Below are 23,472 nucleotides of genomic sequence, written 5' to 3' on the forward strand. Positions count from 1 at the left end.
CCACCTGACTGTGTTATTAAAAATCTTTCTGTAAGTGAATCAAATTTGTAAGCTTAATATTTCTTTTAAGAAGCTGTTGAAGTATCATTGCTGTGATGGAAAAGGCATTCTCCTACTTTTCAGCCTGAACTTGTTGAGTTTCCTTGTAGCTTGGTCTTCCACAGACAGTGTCCCATTGCTTAATTAATTCCTCTCCCTTGCCCACACATGTAGACAGCAGTGTGCTTCTGCCCCTCCTAAGCAAAACAAAATCTTTCTGTTTCTTTGCAGATAGATGTGTGCTCTCTCTGTTTATGCTCTGTGTTCACAGAAGACAGGTCAGTTCTGAGTCAGAAGCTGTGTACCTGTACCTTTGGGCAGCCTGGTACCGTACCTAAGAAGCCAAACCTGCTTCAACAGGAAGTGGTATTGTGCTGATGTGACTATACAGCTTTTGGATCAGGGCTGGCTTGGATCACATCCTTCATCTGTCTGCAAAAGACAGGTGAATGTGTTTGGTTAGCAGAGTGAATTCTTTTCAGGGATATTGGTTCAGATGTGTTTCTCATGGCAGTGTTGCAGAGATCTGTATTTCCCTCAACTCCTTAGGTATAACGTGTGCTGGCTGATTAAAGAATTTTAAAAAATAAAAGCAAGAATGCTTTTATCCCCTTGATGGAAATGTCACTATTAAAAGATATGCAAAATGCTTTATTTTCTAGCAGAAAGCAGAACACATAACAGGTGCAACAAGCAAAGCACCTCAGCAAGGTGGTAGACTCCTGCATACTGACTGCAGTACAAAGATTTCTAAATAGCCCCTATTCTCTAGCCTAAACTATGTACCAGTTTTAGTTCTTTATTTTACGCAATATTTTTCCTTCTTTCACCTCAAAAGAGGTGACACTAAAGTAAAAAACAGGCATACTGTGTCATTAGAAGGCATACATTCTGAAGAAATCTTATAATCTCCTGAGATTTCAGTATGTCTTTAGGCATTACACTGGGTAACTGGAAATAATTTTGCAAAGGTAAATTAAAAGGGTTTAGCAGCTTAGCATGTGAGTGTCTTAAGGCCATGTGATGTAAAGTATTGAAACAGATTTGTCAATAAAGAGGGAGTTCCTTTGGATTCTCCTGTATGTATGGGAGTGAAACTGACTCCAGGGATGTAGTTGGGAATGCTGGTACAGAAAACTCTGATTGCAACTGACTTGCACAGAACAATGAACTGCTGCTTGAAGATAATATCAGGGGGTTACCATTGTGCTTTCATGCCTTCATGTCAATGATCTCAAAAGGGACATCTCCCTGGCTGGAGCAATGCATTTCTGTATTGCACCAAATGCTGCATCTGCCTTTACAACTGTGATTTCAGACTGATGTGGCAACTTCCATGAGTCCTGGCTGCTGTGCTGTGTGCTGTCAGCACCTGACTACTGCTAAGTAGTTATTTATAATTAATGTTATTTGATTACTGAAAGCCTTTAGATGAACACAGAACATTCTCTCCAGAATGACTGTGTTGATTCACCTCTGTGCTTTGGAGAATACGAAAAAAATTAAAAAAAAGGACACCTAGGAACTGGCTTGTATCCTTCTACTGTGGGATGACTCTGGAACAGTCTTTTAAGGAGAAGGGGAAAGGAGTGTCATGGTCTTTACAAGGTGGAAAATTTATCCCTTTGCCTAAATTTCAGTCTTTCCAAGGATTATCCTTTGGAAAACCTATAAGGAAGATGTATGGCACTATATGAGGAAGCTGTTAAAATTTAGTGTGGATGAGACATCCTTTCCAACATGATCTCCAATAACCCATTGCAAATGTTAGCACTGGTAGCACAAATGTTAATTGCTGAGTCCAGACTGTGAAGTTCATTCAGAGACTTCAGAAGTAATATAGTGATGAAAGCAGTGCAAATCCCTAGGGACATTCAAAGTGTTTTAAATTTGTATTCATCTCTTGGGTTTTGGTTCAGGTCTGTTTAATACTAACACAATGACAGATAATTTTTTCTTAACAATAACAAATATTTTACAGTGCAGTCATATCACCCAAAGTTACCTGAAGCAGTTCTTAACTGTAGATTTTTAAAGCCCATTTCTGCTTCTGAGGACATTTGTTGCAGTGAAGCTAGTTTCATATTTAATGCTTTATGTGATCTACAGCTTAGCACAATGGTGATTGTGTGCTGTATCTTGACACTTTTGAGTTTTCAGAGTTAGAGAGAAGTGAAATCTAGAATATGTTAAAAAACAATGAAACTTCAGGTGCTGCAAGTATATTTAGCTGTACTGTATCCATTTGAACAAAGAAGGAAGCAGGACTCAAGTGACTGGACATAAAGTTGGAAAGAAAAATAACTTTGGTAGTTACACCTGCTAACATGTTACAAAACCTTTTTTTTTTTTTTTGTGTGTGTGTGTTCTTATATGCTATGGCATAAACTTATTAGTAGCTAGGGTCAAAAAGAAGTAATCTTGCCTTTGTAATAACACATACTTAGAGTGTATAGTAGGGAGGTTATGTGTCTGAGAAAGATTAGATATTATCTATCATTAGGAGAGGCAGGCAGGAAGACCACCAATGTATTTTTGCAAAGTAATTCCTATGGACCTGATAAGGGTATTCATATTCTGTTTCTATGTAGCCTATGTAGTACTCATACACTATGTAGCCTGTGCACTGTGTATGAGTAAAAACTTTTGCAATGAGCCCTGCTTCCATAATGAGCCCTGCACAATGACGTAAGATAGAGTAGCTTGTTACTGTAGGTTACTTAGGTTATTGGCAGGCTGCTTTCTTCTTCCTTTTCCTTCAGGGTTTAATTTAGGAGTGTGAGTGATTATAGTATAAAAAACCAAATCACCCACCTGGGAACTAAGTCATATTATCAATGTCCCATAATGACTACAGCAACTCATTAGAGTTAACCTGTAAGCTGAAAAGGAAGCAGAACTGGAAATAAGCTAGTCAGGCTTTACTGGCTAATTATGTTAGTAAGAGTTCATATTTTGGATAGGCACTTTCTATTAGCGTTCTGAAATACTTTTGTCCTGAAGGTAAGCAAGAAAGGGAACATCCTGTAAAGATGTTTCAGTTTTCAGCTGCTTGACAAGTTCACTCGTGTCATAAGCCAGCTTGTCTTTTCAGGGTGTTTCCTTGTAAAATGAAGAGAACTTGGATGGCTTTCATGTGCTAGAAGAAAGCTCTAGATGGAGCAGAAAAAAAGAAGTATTTTGAGTTAACTATGGGGAAGACTTGCCTGTTGCTGAAGACAGGAAAAGACTATTTGAACTGTGAAGAAAAACAATGGTAAATATCTGATTATTGAATCTTCTGCCTGTGCCTCTGGAGGTTGTCTTCTATATGTCCCAATTCCCCTTCTGCCCCTGTTCTTTATTTTACCTTATTGCCACTAAAAGGTTATGAAAACACCATTCAGATCTGTTGAGTCCCATCTAAGTTGGTGCAGGCACCCCAGTTTGTAGATTCAGTACAGAGATACTCAAGTTGTATAGGAGACAGACTGAGCCTAGGATGTTGCAGAACTCTGCAGCTGTCCGGTAGCTATGTTGCTTCCAGAACTTAGCTAAGAAGTTTGCAGGGAGCTAAACCCTTTGGACTTAGATCTCGGCATGTCCCTTGTTGAATGCTGTAGGTCTGCCCTCAGGCACAGTGCATGGTCACGATCTGGCTGGTTGTCACCTAACGATCTTTATGGGATAGGCAGAAATATTTAAGGGGTGGACTTTCAAAGCTTATTACTTTTGACTATACCTGAACAAAAATTTCTGGCCTTGGTCCTTCAAAAATGCTGTTGTGAAAAAGTGAATAAATAGGAATTTATAATGAGGATACCTTAATAATGGTATGAGGGGTGGTGAGAGTAATTAGAGAGGTAGGGAGTATAGAGGGAAGTTATTAAGGAATTAGTCTTTAGAAGCTGCTTGCTAATGAGAAGCATCCTAATAACTGTAATAGAAAAACATCAGAGGATGAAAGGGCAATTGAAACCACTTTTTGTATGCTTGATAGGAATCTGCTTAAAAAGAATCTTAGAGAGACATAATCATTATTGGATTAACATGATCTGTGGAGAGGAATTAATGGAACTAGAAAAAAGATTACAAGAATTTTATTTTCTTATCAAATTCCTATCCTTGGTTGCACATAGGGTACATCCTTTCAGTGGTTCAGCACTCAAGAAGGGTATTATGCTTCTCCTTGGAAAATATTTGTCTTCGTCATGCTTGGGATCTTACTGGAGAAATGAAAGAAACATGAACAAGTGAACCAGATAAAAGCCTTTCTTGCCAGACAAACCAGAAGCAGTCTGTTTGATTCCTGTCTCCTCATCAGCTGCATTAGCTCCCAGCTATCTTGCATATGGGCATGAATCTAGAATTTTCTTGATATAATTTTCTTCATTAGTGAACAAGGTACCTAAAACATTAGTGAAGGCTGGCATGTACTCACTCACGCACTGAGGAGGATCAGATATGTCAGTATCTGGGCACAGTGAGGACCACCTGCACCCCAAGGGACAGGGACCTGAGAGCTGTGGACCTCATCTCTGCCAGCCAGGGCACGGCTGGGGGATGCCCAGATTATCAGGAACCTCCCTGGAGAAGGGCACGATATGAGGCTGGGATGGAACATCAGCCCACAGGTCAGGCCTCAGCTTGTTGAAGTCTGTGTCTGGGCAGGGCAGGGCTGTGAGGAGCTGGAGCCTGACACTTGTACAGCATCTCTGGGGTAGGGAAATGGTGAAACCCCAGTAGTTTCTATTTGGTATAAGGAGAATAAAATTGATTTTATGTGAAACCCCAGTAGTTTCTATTTGGTATAAAGAGAATAAAATTGATTTTGTCCATAGAGATACTATTATATTTCAATCTTATGTTGGGCAGAGGAACTCTTGACACCAAGTTAGTGTTCACTATACCTTTCTTTGGTCTGATATGTCCTATATGTTAACAATTAGGCAGCCCAGGGTGGGGCTTATAGCCTTTAAATATTGCTGCCTGAATATCAACAATTATTCCAGATTGAGATGGAGTCTGTATTGCACTCTCTTTGGGAATACAGGATTCAATTGTCCCGGTATCACCACATATGCTGGGTTTTTGCTGTGGTGTTTGCTTTCAGTCCCATGCATATTCACCAGGCCATGTGGTTTTGGTTACAGAGGAACTGTAGTGTGCTGATACCAAAGGGACCAAGAGTAAAATATGCATCTATACAATGATAGGAGACAAACTGAAAACTGTGATCAGAAATACATGTTTTGCAAAAAAATAATATGGAGTACTTTGATTTACTTTGTTAGTTTTGTCATTTCCCTCACTCCTATCAGCCTATCAGCTTTAGGACACACTCATTACTTGAACAGTAAGTAAGACAATTTCAGCCCTTTGAGGTATTCCAAGTTACTGCCTTACCTGAATGGGTGGCATTTCAAAAGATAAATTACCATAGATTAATAATTATTCATCAAAGAAGAATGCTTTTTGAATTAATAAAAAATATTGAAAAAATGTGCAAATGTGCATTCTTGAGAAGGAAGAATGAATCAGGAAAGGAATAAGTGTGAAACAACTATAGATGGATGACCTGTTACTTTTGGTGATACTTCAACTTTAAAAATACCTGAAACTACTAGTTTAAAATGTCTTAAATGTGGAAGGTTTGCTAGCAGAGCAGTTAGCACTCTGGAAATTCATTCTTTCCCTACTCCAAGGTAACCCGAAGATGCTGCAAAGCCTATCTGAAGTTTCACAGATGGGAAACTGTTGTAAAATTTCATGGTCTGTGTGAACTGGAAGAGTCTTGCCAGTAATAGTGTCTTTGTTTCAGTTTTGTGTCAGTCCTCATCTAGCAGGATACTTCTGTGTAGGTGGACTTGTGGTGGCATTAAGGCATCCTTTACTCATCCATCGCATGGCCTGAAAGTGCATGTGTAAGTGCTGTTAACTGCAGGGCTGCTGTCTTCTTGCTGCTCCCCTTCTGTCCTCCATTGCTATATGCAAAATACTGTGTATTAAAAGGTAGCATTGGGATAGTTGGATATTTATAAATGAATGATGTCAGTCAAGCTTTAAAGAAAAAAATAATTTGTCCTGGATGAGAAGGTACCCTGAGAAGTTCAAAGCTACCTAAGGCCATGGGATGCTCCTTCACTTCAGGGGTTAGTGCTTGGCCCTAATAGACTTGCTAAGCTGTATAAACTCAAATGTGATTAAAGTGTTGTAATTAGCTTGCTGACATTCACACACTCAAGGGGAAGGCAAGCAGCATTCCTTGGCAGAAGTAACATGCCAGGGTAGCTGACAGTGTGTCATGGCCTATTTAAACAGGCAGCCTGTCCGTTATGCTGATTTATGCTCTTCTGGGTAAACAAACACATGATCTCTGCTTTCACACCACCTGCAATATGCCAGTAACTGGTACAGAAACCCTTTCAAAGGGTTTGATTCTAAACACTTCCTTCTCTATATCACTATTTCTTGTGGTATGGACAGGTGCGGAGGAACCCTGGCTTTCTGCCCACATGAAATGCAACCAGTCCAGTCTGGAGCTTGGTCATGCTGTAATTTCACAATCAGTTTATCCTGGCATGCAGCAGCTCTATCATTAAAAAAGGCTGTCCTGGACTGATCTCTTTAGATATACCTGGCCTCTGTTCTTGCTCGTGTTCCTCTTCTACTCCTTGCCCTTTTTGTGGGGCACAGGGGAGCAGATGAGCTGAAAATGTGGTAGAGGAACATTAGTGACAATGAAGTCAGTTGGAAATACAGCCAAAAAATGAGTGAGGAAAAGTGCAAAATGGAAGGGGAAGAAAAGAAAAAATGTGATAGATGAGCCATCAGAGAGAGAAGAGGTGAATGAGGAGAAAAGTGTATCATGAAAGCTAGGGATAGGACAGGTGTTAAATGGATGTATTTAAAAGTCATTGCTAAAAGCACAAGAGATTATAGAGAAGATCAGGAGCGAAATCATAGCCATGAAGATGAGAAGTGGAGCAATGGTAAAATAGAATGGTTAACCTTGCTTTTTGCACATGGACTGTACAGAAAAAAAGTGAAATAAAAAATCACAGTGACAATTCATAGATCATAAGTCAGAGGGAAAAGGGAAGTGGTTAAAAAAATTGAATGAGAAAAGTCAGAACAAACTCGTATTGATAGGTGGGAATTCTGTGTTGAATAAAAAAGAAAGGATGTAAGAGGCAGCACTTTGCTTATCCTGTTCAGCCTGGCAATAAATTCACTGAAATAACCAAGGCTAAAGCCTGGTGACAATGTTTAGGAGGAGGAGCAAATGTCAGAGAGAGAGAGAGAAGGGGAAGATCTGGTAGTAGTGTGAGTAGCATTATGACAGCAACGCGAAGTGAGGTTGGAACAGAATGGAAGAAAGGCAAAGAGCTGGAAATTGTAAGAGGCAGAAAGAGAGAAGCTTGGTTCCTTTGCACTGGTTTTATGGAAATTAATCACAGCTGGAAACATTTGAGAGGGAGAGCTTTACTTTGAAAGGCAGTCATTTTAGCTGCTCTTCCAGGGTGAGGTCTGAATTTCTCTGCAACAGGCCATGGATTGCATGAGATCTACAAGCAAGTAGAGATTATGTGCCAAAGGGCATCTCAAAAGTGAATTTAGAGCAATTCAGCTGAATGCTGAATTTCTGGTGAGAGATATATTTCTGTGCTTTGGAGGCTGATGTATTTAGCTCTATCTTCCTTTGGGCTTTGAAGCTTCAGTGAAAGGCAAATGTGTATGTCCCCATGATAAAATACGGTGCACTTTTAGAAACTCCCCAGCAAACTTTTAGCAGGCTGATATGTCTGCCTGGTTCGATTCAGTGCTGTGTGAGACACAGCACTGTGACCTGGAAGCAGTATAGCTACCTCAGCTTCTGTTCTGGATTTAGTTCATTCAAGCATTAGCTGGGAGTCTCTCTACCATGCTGTATTTGTGGACATGCAGCCATGTCCAGTGTGACAACTGGGAGGTTCTATCTGATCACAAAGTTGTTTCATGATGTTTTCATAGCTATCCTATTTGTTAATTTCAAATGGGATATCTATCTATCTATCTATCTATCTATCTATCTATCTATCTATCTATCTATCTATCTCCTATTTTTTCTTCAATTAGCATAAAAGGTAAATACCTTAATTATTATTTGTCTGGGAATCAAAATCCTTGACTGACTGGCTTCAGTTGACTTCATGAACACTATTTGCATTTATCACCCTTCTTGCTGCTTCTAACATCAGCTGTTCTCATTGGAGAATTTTTCCTTTGACAGTTATTACTACAAGAACAATATTTATGGATCTCTTTGTGAAGTTGGTGCTCTACTTTTCAACTGCTTTGTATCTTTTGTCATTTGTCTATGAATTGTATCTTTCTTCCACCTTAATAGCGATTTAGTTCAGTCATACATTCAGTTCTTGTCTACAGGGGATGTTACTATACTTTGAGCCGGTATTTAAAAGTTTAGATCTAAACTGTTTCCATGGTCCTAGAAATTTCTCTTTGGAGAATATATTGACTTGCATAGGATATGGTATGGCATGCATAAGGCTGATTTGTTGTCTCTTTCTTTGCAGCATGCTATTGATGCTGATAATGCAGGAGTCAGTCCCATAGGAAATTCCTCTAACAACAGCAGTCATTGGGACCTTGGAAGTGCCTTTTTCTTTGCTGGAACAGTCATCACAACTATAGGTATGTTTATCTTTTAAAATACAGAGTCACACTGAGAGCTGGATAATGCAATAAATTTGATGAAGGTAGATCTTAAAGAAATAAAGTGGCCAAACTGTATCTCAGTTCTTAGAAGGCATGCCTCTGGTATGTGTCAAGGGCATTGAGTCTCCTGGTAAAGATCAGAAACTGTTCACATAATTAGGGTAGAATAGCAATGCTGAACTGCAACCAAGTAGCATTGATGTAGCTAAGGCTTTATAACCCTGTTGATGCAAGAGGTTTTAATTTTTGCTAGAAAGATCAAGAACCAGTACCCAATGAGATAACTATTGTATAGCTGTTGGGAACTTAGATTTTATTATTATAGATTAATTTACCCATAAGGGTAGCTTGCTTCTGAAGTACCTCAATTAATCTTGGCTTATGCTCTGAACCTACTCCTTGTAACTGGAAATGTGTTCACATGAGTATCACATCATTTTAAAAATCCTTCCTCGCTATTATACTAATATTTGGAAGGAATTTAATGAATTGTACATTGTATAAGAAAACTCTGCATTTTTTTTTCCATTCTAGAATTCATGTCCTTAAAATATTGACACATTTCTCTATATTAGATGAAGGGTATACTGAACTGCTCTATTTACTTTTCTTGAACAATTAATTTTAGTAAGTTCATTATGTAGATCCTTGTTGTCTGTGTCCCCTATATATATAGTATACAATGTACTTAATCTCTTGATCTTTGAATGCTGGCCTTAGATATACTAAGGATTTTATCCTCTCCTCTGTGAGCCAGTTCCTCTGTTGAAGATTGTTCAGGCAACTGGGATTTCAGAAGATAGTCTGAGGGGAAAAAAATGATAAAATGATAACAGTGATGATAAGGTTAAACTGCTGATAGTTATACAGTGTTTTGACAATTTTAAGCTTGATTTCATTGCTGTCACATTTAGAAGATTATTTGGAACCTACTGGCAAATTGCTAGGGGTTTTTTTTGTATGGGCTTTGAGTATTCTTCCGATTTAAATATGGGATACAGTTCTTTTCCATATTATAACTGAGATACACACACTAGTGACTGTATAGACAAATAATCTGACAATCACACAATCCTTCATTAAAGTGTGAGAATCTGACTGAATTCTGCAAGTTCTTTATGCAGCTAATAGAACAAAAAAATCCTGTGGCATTTACAAGGCTTGCTGTGGTGATCATCTCAAACAGTGGAGTCTGTGCCTTTGGCTCTGCTTTTTCTGTGTTCCCAGAGTGATTGTATAGAGTGTACTCTTCTCTGCATTCCTCTACATACTAAGCCACATTACCATGTATTTTTAATGGCAACATAAAACCAGGGTGTGGAGAGAAAGAAAACATTTCAAAATAAAATGTAAGAAAACCCTCCCTTAATATTTGTTTACTCAATAGACCCAAGTGACAATCTTTTAAATTGCTCGTTAAAATAAATGCCACTATGTAGGCATAGTTTATGTAGGCATATTCATTGACATCTGCTATTTAAATAACTTATTGAAAAGAGCTTGGATTTTTGCCCATATTTGCTTTAAATTCTCCATGAATGATATTTTTGTAGGCTGTATAAAGTCTACGTATTGTGTCTGGGCATGAGAATTATTTTATTTCATCTTTCATTCATTCAGCCCTGTTAGAGCTCCTCTTAGGCAGACACTCAGCAGACTACCTGGTCAACCTCAGTCCGCTGGCCTGTGTACCCTGGATTTTCTTGGACATTAAGGAGAAGCCTGGGATCACAGATACAGCCATCAAAGGGACTGTGGGTTGGGGGGTAGGCAGTGTTGTATGTCAGCATAGTCCTTTCAGCATCTCATAATAGACAGATGCATCCAGTGCCAGTGTCACAGACCTAGCAGGATTAGGACCTTGGAGCCCAGCCTTAATTCCCAAGGACCAGGAGTAATTGCTGTAGATGGAGCGGGCACTTTCGTAGATCGCCATCTCTTTGAATGGTCTGTGTTTCCACTTTATCTCATCTGTGATCTGTACATGATCATTTTTAATTTCCAGATAAATATGTCAGTCAAAATACAAATCTCTGCAACATTTCAGTAAAGATACCTGATCTTAAATAAAAAATTGCAAATACTGCTGTGACAGTTTTTGATTTTGCTTTTTAACATTAATATTTTAACAGCTACTAGAGTCATAATGCTCTACATAGATCCCTACAGTCAAATTCACATGGGTGATGCGGGGAAGAGAAGAAACGCCTGAATAAACTGTGGTGACTAAATGTAGATTACTGCATGGGACAGGTGGAAAACTCTCCTGTGCATTCATCAGCATGTTAGACTTTTAAGAATACCACAGAGGAGTGCTCCAAATGAGATTCCTGCTACCTTTCAGGGTGAGAAGGGCCCATTACGTATGCCTTCTACTTCCTTCTCTCTCAATTGCCTGATCAGCTGCCTATTTACATGTTGGCTATAGAAAAGCCAAGGTAAAGACGATTTTGGAATAGCTAGCAGGAGACTGTGATGGACTCAGGCATCTAAAAGACAGATGGACTTTTAGGTAACCTGTGCTGATAATTAGACCTTTTTTTTTCTGCCAGTATTAGAGGAGTTACAAGGCTGGGAATGGAAATTAAATGTAAACAAACATGTCTGGGCCAAAAATAGTTTTCAGTCAGGATATGGAGCTGGAAATTATGTCTTGGTCAGAATCTGTCACCTTTTCAACAGATCTGGGTTACCCTAACAGAGGGTGGAAGGAAGGTATGTATGTTTATTATAGGATCCTTTATTATAGGATCAATGATTTTAAAATATAAATGTAGCAGGATCTTCAGAGGGGAGGTTAAAAAACTTCCTTGTTAAAACTTATTTAAAAACCTCATGAAATACAAATGTTAGGCTCTTTATTGTCAAATTGAAAGGGGAATTGAATGAAGAGTTCAAGCACAGATTTGTGTAGTTTTGAGGCTGTGGTGTAACTAGTCAGTGTGATGAGTGGCTGAGGAAATTATTGAGCTAACTGCTGAAAATGAGACTTGTCAGGTGAGTTATACTCCTGCCAGGAAGTCATTGGCATGGCCTGAGAGGAGCAGCAGCACACAGGCACCAGGCCAGGATGGAGTGATTTTTGTGCCATGATAAATTAAGCTGGATTAATTCATCTAACAACAACTTTAGATAGGACCTGAATCTATAAAAAATACGGGTAACTGAGACTACAAGAAGAACTAAATCACAAAAGGTAGCTTGCTGGGAAATGGCATCATGCCACGGAAAGTCTGTAAATAGGAATTACATGTTGAAGAAATATCTCCCTGCAGGAACAGCCCATTAGTTTTTCTAAAAAGCCCTGTATAAATTCTGAGAGTCTGACAACTCTTTTTCTCCTCAGGATATGGGAACATAGCTCCAAGCACTGTTGGAGGCAAGGTTTTTTGCATTTTGTATGCCATCTTTGGGATTCCGCTGTTTGGCTTCTTGCTGGCTGGGATTGGAGACCAACTTGGAACCATCTTTGGGAAGGGTATCGCAAGGGTGGAAAAAGTTTTCAGAGTAAGCTCACTGTCAATTTTTTGCTTGTGTTCTATAACTGTTTTTTAATACTCTTGCTATTACCTGCAGTCCTTTCTACATGTTGAGCACCATGAAATATTTACATGTCTAGTTGAGATGATGCTTAATGTCCTTAGGGGCCTCTGTAGTCAGTGGAGAGAAATTCATTTCTGTAGATGGTGATTGCAGGAATTATAGATCATGCTCTGAATTTCCATCTTGAGGCTGTCTCTGGGGAATATATCTCCTAAGCTAGGTTCCTTGCAATGACTGTAGAACAGCCTTCAGGTTGATTTGGACATGTATGTCCATTCACTGAAAATAGAGAGAAAGCAGTATAACTTCTGGAGAAACAGGGATGCAGAGTAGGTTCTGATGTATTACTAATAAAGCCTAAAAGATGGAAAGCAGGGTTACTGGAGTGAATGTGAACTGGGAAGAGATGATTGAGTGGTATACTTTCACTGCAAGAGGACAGATGTGTTGAAGTAGATCTACAGCTGCCAAAACTGGCATAATGCCACTGACTGGAATCATCTTTATGGTATTCACCTGCCCTGCCTATCACCCTACACTAGATTTCTGTATAGACTTTCTCATATGCATTTTCCTTCATGCTGCCAGTACCCTCTATTTTTGAGTCTGTATCACTGTAAGCACTTCTTTTGCAAGCACTGCTGCAGACCTGGCAAATGCTGTTTTGCTAATTTGCTGATGGTTCACTTCAGGGATTCTCTCTTTGAAGCAGAAAATCTAGAGGTGACCTCTGTGATGGTTCCCTTAGAGGCAGTGTAACTGGAGGTAAATTCTTCCAGGGATGGAGTGGATGAGAAGCTGTCCAAGCTGGTTAGTTTAATAGGCATCTATTTCTAAAACATTCCCACAAATGAGAACAAATTACTTGTAACTGTTTTTGAAAGGAAGTAATTGAGTATTAGACTGGAGTATGAGCAATTTCCCTTTTGATTAAATTACTGTGAAGTGTCCCAGACCAGCCATAAGGAGTCTCTCAGGCTAAATGTGGAGAAAGGTGACTAGTGATTGTGGGTGAGTAAGCATTTACATGCCTGACTGGAGAACACTTGAAAATGGCTTACATTTTCATGAAATGAAAATAAGGTTATTAAAAGCTGGATCAGGTTGGGCCTGAAAAAACAGAAGTAGCTAAGATCCCTAGTTTCTTTCTCATCTAACTTCTTATTGTACCTGCTTCACCTCAAAGGAATACCTGAACCTTCCAGCCTGCTTCTACCCAAGAAAAAATACAGTATCATAATATGAATTGAGAGTCAGAGAATCTTTGATTAATTGTCGGCTATACTATTGGCTTTCTGGGTGACGTGATCAAGACCATTAAACTGTCAGCATGACAGTTTATGAATAAAATAATACATGTCTACTTGGAGTATTTTAAGATCCATTGATGAATGCTGATACTAATTTTTTATATAAAATATAGCCCTTTGTCACGTAATGGAAGTTCTTTTGGTATTCAAAGTACTCCTTTCTTTTCTTGAGCTAATGCAGTTGCTTGTTTATAACTGTCTAAACTATTTCTTTTCCACCTTGGTGTTTTGTCAGCTTCCAAAGCAATTTAGAGATCTGTGGTCTCCTTGTTTAGCCGAGATGATATATGTTTATTCCTTTTATTTTGATTCTCATAAATCCATTATATCTGTTCTTTTGTGATTTGGCGGACGGGGTTATACATAATTTCCTTCAATATTCCTAACAATGAGGTTCAGCTATTTGAAATATTCATGACATAGTTTACATGCATCTTAGTAAGTGGTCTTAATATCTGTGGTTTCATTTTATATGATTACATATTATTTGACATCTATATGATCATTAATATATTATACATGGTATATACTTTATACTTTTAGCTAATGCAGATTATAATAATCAGAATTCTAGTAATTATGTAAAGTATTATCACACTGTGTTTATGTTGTTAGACTCCATAAATGCCATAAATGTTTGGACCTAATCAGAGAATCCACAAATGGAGTAACAGTTCTTGATTTAATCCTGAGCAGTAAATAAAATTTAGTTCAATGTTTAACTCTTGTTTCTTACTTTGTAACTGTCTCATAATTCAAATTCAACATGTTTGTGGGTGTAAAGCAACCTGCTACAACCTTTAAAGGGAGGGCATAAAAGTTAGGAGAATAGTTAGGAGGAAACTAAAAGAAACAGATGTAGGCCAAAAAAACATTGACAGGGTAATAAAATGTTGTGTGGTATGCCTCAAAAGTCTTTTAGAGCCTGCCGCGGTGTTGCTGAGTGTGTACTAATGATCTAGTGCTATAACAAACTGAATTTCTGGAAAACTTTTGACAAGTTTTCTCATCAAAGTCTGTAAGGAAATGAAGCTCTGATGAGGTAAAAGAGAAGGTCTGACATACCAGTATGTGCTTAAAGGGTAAATGGACATTAGGAATAGATGGTAGGGTTATCAGTGTGATTCTACGGGAGTCCTGGGATCTTACTGTTTTATCAGAAATGTCCTGGAATGGTTCAGACAAGAAGATGAATATGCAGGGGACAAAGTCTGCAAATTATATCTCTAGGTGTTTCAGAATAGCGAAAATGGAAGGTGCAAAAGGATGATAAGATGATAAATGGAATCTGGTATTGGCAATACAAAATAATGGATATTTCTTGAGTTTGAGGAAAGAAATCCTAGTATGTTCATATAGGCATGATATCAAATGTCACTTTTCCAAAAGAGACCTGGGATTACTATGGATGGTTCTCTGAAAATAACACTGTGAAAGTTAGCAGCAGTTAAAAAGGGAAAAATGTGTGTCAGTAAAGGGGCCGAAAACCAAAAGACCACTTTGCCACTGCACAAATCCATGGTGCTTTTACACCATGAATATCACATGCAGTTCTAATCCCATTTTGAAAAGCAATTAACAAAATGAAAATCAATGCTAGGTCTGCCTGCATAGCCCTTGTAGCTGAGTCTCTGAGGTGTCATTCACTATCTACCTGTATTATTTAGCTTCTAGTGGGCCCTCAAGGGCAATTTGGGAGAGTCCATCTTGTACCCTTGGGGAAGGGAATGGAAAGAAACTTTGCATGTGTCCTGGACGTTCTAATGTATCAAGTTTCCACGTGCATATGCCTCAAAACTCTGCTTCTGTCTGTCTCCAGTTGCCTCTGTTTATCCTGTTCACCCTTAGGGATGTTTCAGGGCAGCCCTGAGTCCCTGAAATCCTTGCAACTTTGCTATCATCGGTGCAGGTGGATGGGATTTGAAGGCAACTTGGTCTTGCATTGTGGTTAGGATCATTTCTGAAGCAAGGTAAGAGGCAGTATGCATACAATGGCAGGTGAGGAGAGGAAGGTTTCTGGATCGGCACAGCAGTCTTTTCACCAAACACATGTTCTTAACAGGTCTCTGGCTCCACCCAACAGTGTAGGTGTGAGCATGAGCCCACAACCACAAGGGACAGCTTGCCCCTAGCATCCCCCAGCATAGCTGGAAAGATGAAAGAAGGGTTCCTCCCAGAGGAGTTGTGCTACTGCACTTCTGCTGCCTCTGACATGACCTGTGCAGAGCCCCACCAAACCTACGTTAATTAGCAGCACAAATTAAAGCCTAAGAATGCCACATTTAGCTATTGCAGTGATCAGCCCACGCACTCTGTGGGAATTTTAAGAGCAATTTAAACTCCATAAAGGGGGAAAGAGATCTGTTCTTATCAAATACACACTACCCCCACAGTATTGACAGAATTTTTCAGCATAGGAGCTGGACACATGCCACTGCTCATCTTGTAATCCAAAATGTTGCCACTATTTCAGTGTGTAGATAACCAGGAAAACAACTATTCATTTGTGACTAGGTAGGGCTGGAGGTATCTAACTGCAAAATAATTCTTTCTAAACCCAGGAATTTTTATTTATCATTTTAGGGAAGTGAGGCACTGGTAGAGTGACACTGCCTGGGACATGGAGAGGTATCCCAAACACCATGCATTGGCTAGTCTATGCCATCTGTCCTACTGGAGTATTCATGTTTGGTACAAGTAAATAAACAGGTCAGAGATGTAAACCAAAGCATTCCACACACAAGCCCTAATTACTCAGCTACTTATTATTCCTATATGTCCCATCTTCAATACTCTGGGGCAGAACCTGGCTACTAGTCTGTTCTCACATGCATACAAGTGTGGTTCACCAGAAAAAGGATATGTAGAGGGTCACCAGATTCACTATATAGGCACTGGTTACAAGCACTGAATATGTGGGTTTAATGATCAATCAGTCCTCCTGGACCATCTGAGAAAATCACATACAAACTCAAAATGTAATTAAAAATTTGACAATTCTTGTAACCTTTCCAGACACTACAGAAATGGAATATACATTCCAAGGTGGCATAAAACTATCAAAAGTACTATTGCTGTCTTACATACATGAGGGATCTTATGAAGCACCTGAGACTGTTTCTATAATAAACAGCAGAACAAACCCCATTCTTTTGTCTTGCTCTGTACACATAGAGGCTGCAAGCATCTAAAGATAGAAAGGAAAGCACTCCACAAGCAGAGTTCACAGTTACAGAATGCAGCAGCTGTCATTATCATGAGTTAAATATAGGCTAAATTCAGATAGTCTTTACTGAAACCTTGTAACAAGTGTTTAGATTCTCACTGGAAGTAGAAAGAATGAGCATAAACCAACAGATCTCTCATCTTGCAGCTGGAATTCAGGACAGATGAAGATGTTCAGCCTGGGCATAACATGCTTCTGAAAGCACTCCAGGATCTTCTGGCTTCTGAGGTGAAGCCACTGTGAGCAATTCCTGGACTTGGTTAGTGCTTTCACTCCCCTGGTTTACAGCATGAGGCTGAGGACAGGACTGGCAACACAGCTGGTAGGGTGTGAATTGCAGTACACGGATTGCAAGCAGCCAGAGACATGGATGGTGGCAAGGCTGCACCCCTGAAGTTCACCTCTCAAGAAAATACACTACTTTGTGCAGAAACACAATGCCTCTGTAAACAACTCACACTTCGCTGAACAAGGGACTTGTCAGAACAGACACATCTACTACCTGTCTTTTAAGTTTTCAGTTTAGAGAACCTGTTTGCCTGTTGATCTCTTGGGAAATGATGTGCTCTAGATTTAAGAGATGTGTAAGTGCTATGAAAATGCTATATCCTTCCCTTCCCTTCCCTTCCCTTCCCTTCCCTTCCCTTCCCTCCCTTTCTGAAAGACAGCAGTAGGCATTACCTTGACCTTGAAATAGTCCTAGAAAAAGTAGTTCTTAGTTGGAAGACAGGACTGGAGCTGGGGCAGTAGTAAGACAGGTCCCACTGAGCTGGTAGAAAGCTTACTTTTAGCAACTGACAAAGATCTACCTTTCCTAAACTTTGTTTGTCTGTCTGAATACAACAGATATGCCCTAGCTACTCTTTCTCTTAGAAATTCAACTTATTTTTAGAGATTTTTGGCTTCTCTGATGTCTTTTATTACTATACAAGTGACATATTGTCTACAAATTCCTTATTCAAAAATGAATGGAAAATAGCTCATGGGAAAAAACTTTGTATAGGAAGGTAACTGCAGGGGAGAAACACTTAAAAATACAGCCCTTTGTCTCCCTTCTGTCTTTCCATTTGCTCTATTATCTGTCCCCTTGCTCTATCTCATCCTCTTTCCCTTTGCTTACATAAAACCTGTAGCATTATACCTGACACCATTGCCGTACTGGTGAGTGAGTTCTCAGAAAAGCTTGCTGTTCAAAGAGCTGTTCAAGGTTTCCATGCTGTACTACCTTTAGCTCTTCTTCACTAGGGCAATGCCATATCCAGGGACCCCATCTGCTCCCTGCTAGGCAGCCCCCACCCTGATCTTTCTCACCCTGCCCCATATCAGCATTGATTCTTCTAATTTTTGGCAGCTCAATCAAACTTTCAGATAAGACTGTTCCTAAACCCAGAAATTCAAAACCAGATCACTGCTTAGGCAAACTAGTGAAATAATTCTGAATTTGCACTGTTGTTACTGAATTCAAAATTTGGCTTGTGGTTAATACATGAATGTATTATGACCTAAGTGATATATTAGCTAGTGAGAGCCTATTTGTTCTAAGTATAAGACATGACACGTGTGCTTTTGAACAGATAAAGTTACTGGAAGACTGATGGAAAAGTTTTCTCTCTACTTCCTGATAGATAATCAAAATATACCAAAAATCTGTATAATTTATTTTGTTTTATTACGTTTTGTTTCTAGCCAGCATCAGTGTGTTACTACACCGGCTGTTATTACACCCACTGTAGGTATTAACATCCTAGCTTTTCTTTTTTAATGTAGTATTATTCACTATATTATCTCAAGAGTTTCCACAGGGTAACAGTCCAGTACAATGATCAATCTGCCATCTGCTGGCATCCTGTCTCTGGACAGAGCTGTCAGGACGGGGTGTGAAATTCAACCTACTGGTGCATGTACACAGTATTATTCCAAAATGGCACAAGACTTACGAGCTGAAATGTCAGTGTTCTGAAACTGAATGCTTAGCCTAACAGTTTCATGGGTCATTTCAAACAAAACAAAATGGCTGATACATAAAAAATCAGTCACCAGAAAGTAATCTTACATTTCCGTAATCTTACATTTCCATAATCTAGTAAGAATTTCTTATTGCTGCAGTAAAGACAGTAGATCTAATTACATTCTGTTATTGGTTATTAGCACTTTGATACCATAGAAGCCAGACAGGAACAGAGCCTCAGTGTACTAAGCCTGTGGAAACGCTGTTTTGTAAACAGTGTTTTTAAATGGACAGGAAAATATATAGGCAGAGAAAAGGATGTGATAGTAGAAAATGGCAGGCTGATTCTGAAGCAGAAAGTTTTGGAGAGAAGTCAGGTGGAAATTAAAGATGAAGTAGGGCTGGCTGGGAAGCTGGAAGAAGTGGTTAGGGATAATAGAAATTAAGTGAAGCTTATGTGAAGATACTGCTAGAAGAATTGAAAAGTAAGAGCAAACAGCCACTCACTACGTGGCAGAGGAAACTTCTCCTCATAATTCCCAGAATTCCATCTCACCAACAAAAATAATGTCTCATATGAGCTTTGTAAGTTACCTGCAGGAAACCTGCAGGAAGAAATGATGCAAATGCTTTCCTCACACAAGATCTCCTTGTTACAGGAAGATGAAAGCCTTGGGGAGAACAATTATGCAGAGCATAGAGTATATTGACTTGAAACATTTTTCATTTGATTCCTGTGATTCTGTGCTTCTCTCACTAGTTGGAAATTTGGGTCTTTGAATATGCTTTTGGTTTGCTCCCCACACAGCAAAATAGCTTGCTCAGGAAAAAAAAGTTATCTGTGTGGTGAGAGGTTATACAGATAAAAAGAAGTGTTTTAGAGCACTGATTTACAAATCCAAATGAATGTAAGCACTGTTCTTTGCCTGTAACACCTTAAGGGTCCATCTGAGAGTCACAGTTCCCTGAGCAAGGTTACAAAAGGGGTGCTTGTATGTCAGCAAAGGATTGGTTTGTGTATGTAGATATTTACGTGATGTTTATTTCAAGTAGGTATGTACCTGAATGTACATTTCAAATCTGAACATCCTGAAATTTAGGGGTGATTTAAAACAAAACCTAGACCCAGATCTGAATTTTGCAGTTAGTTATCACTAAGTATATGGATGCATGCATAGTCAAATACCATCAGAAGAGATCTGTGGGCAATGTGTTATCCTTTATAATCCTCATAAAGCGTATTTGGCTAAAAATGAACTTTACAACATAAGAATAATAAAAAAATCTACACTCTAGTGCTTTCCAGAAATACATCCATAGCGTTTTATGAATCTGGTGAATATTTTAATTTCATTATCAGTTCCCCTGTTTTAAATCTGCAGACATGCTTTTTGTAAATTAGCTGATGATAGAAATTAAATTAAGGAATGCAGGTACTGTAAGAATCCGTAACTTGCAGTATCTGCATAGGCGTTATACAGAACATGGCAGAAAGCAGTTTGGAAGAGCTACAGCAGCTAGCATACTGAGCATGGACACACCAGAGTTGGCAGATGCTCTCCCTCTGTTTGTATCAGCTTGACTTCCTCATCAAACTTTGTTTAGACCAAAAGTAACTGTCTAAAAACACAGTCATCACTGGGATGTTAGACAGTTCTGAATCATTTGTCTGTAGCAATTTCAGGCTGATGTGCTGTCCTCAGGAAAATAAGACCTCAGTACAATAACTTTTGTAAGCATATGGAATTCAAACAGTGTATCTCCCACCACACTGGGGTGCATTGTAAACTACTTCTGGTGGGTATACTCCTCAATCCATTGTCTTGAAAAGGAGTTCCACTATGCAGAAAAAAAAAAAAAGAGGGAGTGATGAGGAAGCATGTTTCAATCCTTCTTGCAAAAAATGTTGTCTGACAACAGTTTAAGTGAAAATGCATGAACGTTTCTGAAATCCAGAACTTCACTGACTAAACAAGTGCTTCACTTTGGAGAACTCTGGGTGCATTCTCCTCTAGTTCATCAGTAATTTATCTGTTACAAAGAGGACTGTTAGTCTCTCCATACTCTACAAATGTGTTCCCTCTCTCTGCTCATTCCTGCCTGGATTCCTTCAATGCCCTTCTTAACAAGAGTAGTTTAAGTGGTTTTCTCGGATGTAAAGCAATCCAGACCCAGGGCCATCTGGACACTTTACTGTAGTATGTCTACCAGAAGTGTGACCATAGACTCTTACAAAGTTGAACTGGAGGATGAAAGTCGCGAGTGGTAAATTTACAATGCCTGTCTCTGAAATACCTTTTTCTTTGAGATGCTGCAAGCCACATCTTTTATGTTTCTAACTGGTGCTTTAATTATGGTGATGGAAAGACAGAAGGAAGTTTTATTTTTGCTTTTGATCATCACCTGCTTTAGTAGTCCTTGTGCTTCACTGCTCGATAGCAGATACGGGCAAATGATAATCCTATGGGTGAACCAAGCAACTAATGGTGTGGGCTGTGACTTCACTACATGCAGTGACTCTTCATCCATCAGAGCCAAATTTGTCTCTGGATCCTATTTTAGGTTCAACTACTGGCTTGCGGTATGGTCTTGAATATGTTGGTTTTACTCGATGGATCACTTTCCCCCACCATTATATCTGAGATGAAGTAAATTATCTTTTTCTGCACAATGCTCAGAGAGTATGATGGTACTAAAAAATTCATGACAAAATCTATGTATCCCAGCTTTTGGCACTTTATTTCCTCTAACTGGGTATTTAATTCAGTTAGTGATGCTTACATCTAATCTGCTTCAGGAAAGTAACTTAAGTAAGTGCAGCAAACCTTGGCTGATTTGTTCTTATCCACTGATCTTTGTTTCTGTGTATGAGTTTAGTCTACAGCTCACATGGGCTGGCTGTGAACCTATAAGTCAATAACCTCTTGCAAATTTGCATATAATTTAAGGGTTAGTATTAACTTGAACAGCTAAATTCAGATCTTGACATCTCTGCAAAATCTTTTAAACATTTCAGTTTTATCAGTGATGTCTGTTAGGTCTAGTGAGAAGTATAACATCAGCCTGAGGCAACTTCAAAGAGAGGATCATGAAGGTCTTGAGGTGAATCTGCCTCTAAAGAAGGCCCCACCAGGTGTTGAGTCTGGTGATATTTGAAAGGGCATTCTGGAGTTGCTAGAAAAAGAAGGCAGCAGCTCTAATAAGGGAGAACATGTCGACACCAGGAAGAGATAATAATTGCTCCAATTTTAGAATCAAATCAGTCTCACTAAAAAAGATGATCATATAAACAGAGGAGAAAAGCCTATTCTAAAACTAGGCTTTAAAACTAGCTTAAACCTATAGTGTTATCTGGAAATCTCATCATCTCTAGTGCACCAAAACTGAAACCCAGTATGCACTGAAGTCCCTCCCCCAAAGTAATTATCACTGGCATTACTGTAACAATTCTTTCTGTGAGTGTTAGGCACTGCATAGTGTAGCTGTTGACTACGGGGCACTTCAGAGGAAATCTTACACTCTTTTGCCTGCTTATGTGAGACCTTTTAATGTCTTTTCATTATTGTTTTCTTCATTATTTAGAGTTATTAATTAGAGGTTCATACCTTCAATGATTCCTACTGGAGTAATACTTTTGTCACTGAACTGCAGTGCCCATAATATTTTACTGCTCTTAAACCCAGAATGTCATACAAAACCTAGTCAGGAATCCATGATTAATACAAAGGCTTTGTTTATCGCTGTTTAGGTATCTGTCTGTATTACATTAAATTGTAATAGCTCACTTTTCATTGGGGAAACAATTTTCATTAAGTTGCCTTCTGAGTGTGGATAGACTGAAGCTATTGTGGTATATGAACCTAAGATCCTCTGTTATCTTCAGAGTTTTTCTTCATCTACCTCAGCCTGTATTTTGTAGGGTGCCAAATATTTTAGCACCTGTTTGAATTTTTACACAGAATTAATTAATAAACCAAAGACAGGTGTAGTAGGCAATTAGTGGCTAAAAAACTGATTTTAGCACAAGGTAAAAGCATATTTGGCAATTGACACGGAATAGAAGGGTTTCCAAACCCTTCTATGGATGATGGATTAATCTATGGTTAATAATTTACCATCCTTAAAGAAGAACATAAAAAGAAAGATGAATTAAGTTTTCAGGAAGAGTTTTTCTTCCACTGTTAATTTGAATGTACTCAGGCTATTTTTTATGTACATCAGGTACTATTTCTGGAATATGATATCTGTCCTTTTGCCAGATATTGTTATCTCTATCTGCTTCTTTTCTCCTTTCTATGGCGAAAAAAGATGAGCACTGTTTCTTTCTCTATATCAAAGGCCAATCTTTGCCACCTCTCATTCAGTTTGAAACCAGGTTAGTATTCAGAGTGATCTCAGGATAAGCAATGGCAGAGGGTTGTATTTCCATGCAGATCCTGAATCCCAATTTTCTTGTTAAGGAAGTAGGTTAAATGGTTCTTCTTTATGGTTTGAAATGTTCAGGAACCACTATTCTAAACAGTAAAACTATACCTGCCTACCTCCTGCTAAAATTAATATTAGTCACATAACTTTTACTTGCAGTGAAGTGCACTGGAAGTAAACCCCATGAGTCTCAAGCAATTATCTGTCATGAAACAAAAGACAAACAGGAGCTGAAAGCATGATTAACACTTTACTGAGCAGCTAGAGTTTCTTAGATAGTCTGT

The 23,472-nt window shown here is 38.9% G+C and overlaps 1 protein-coding gene across 2 annotated transcripts in view; it reads left to right on the forward strand.

The window, feature by feature from the left end:
* The window catches only part of KCNK10 (potassium two pore domain channel subfamily K member 10), a 66,589-nt gene that overhangs the window by 27,457 nt on the left and 15,660 nt on the right, over positions 1–23,472 (forward strand). For both annotated transcript variants that reach the window (XM_026850051.1, XM_026850052.1), the window contains exons 4-5: positions 8,595–8,712; positions 12,083–12,243. In XM_026850051.1, coding sequence (XP_026705852.1) covers positions 8,595–8,712; positions 12,083–12,243 — 279 coding nt within the window. The remainder of the gene's footprint in view (positions 1–8,594; positions 8,713–12,082; positions 12,244–23,472) is intronic.

This window comes from Athene cunicularia (genome assembly GCF_003259725.1).
Source record: "Athene cunicularia isolate RWA chromosome 5 unlocalized genomic scaffold, athCun1 chr5_part1, whole genome shotgun sequence".
NCBI lineage: Eukaryota > Metazoa > Chordata > Aves > Strigiformes > Strigidae > Athene > Athene cunicularia.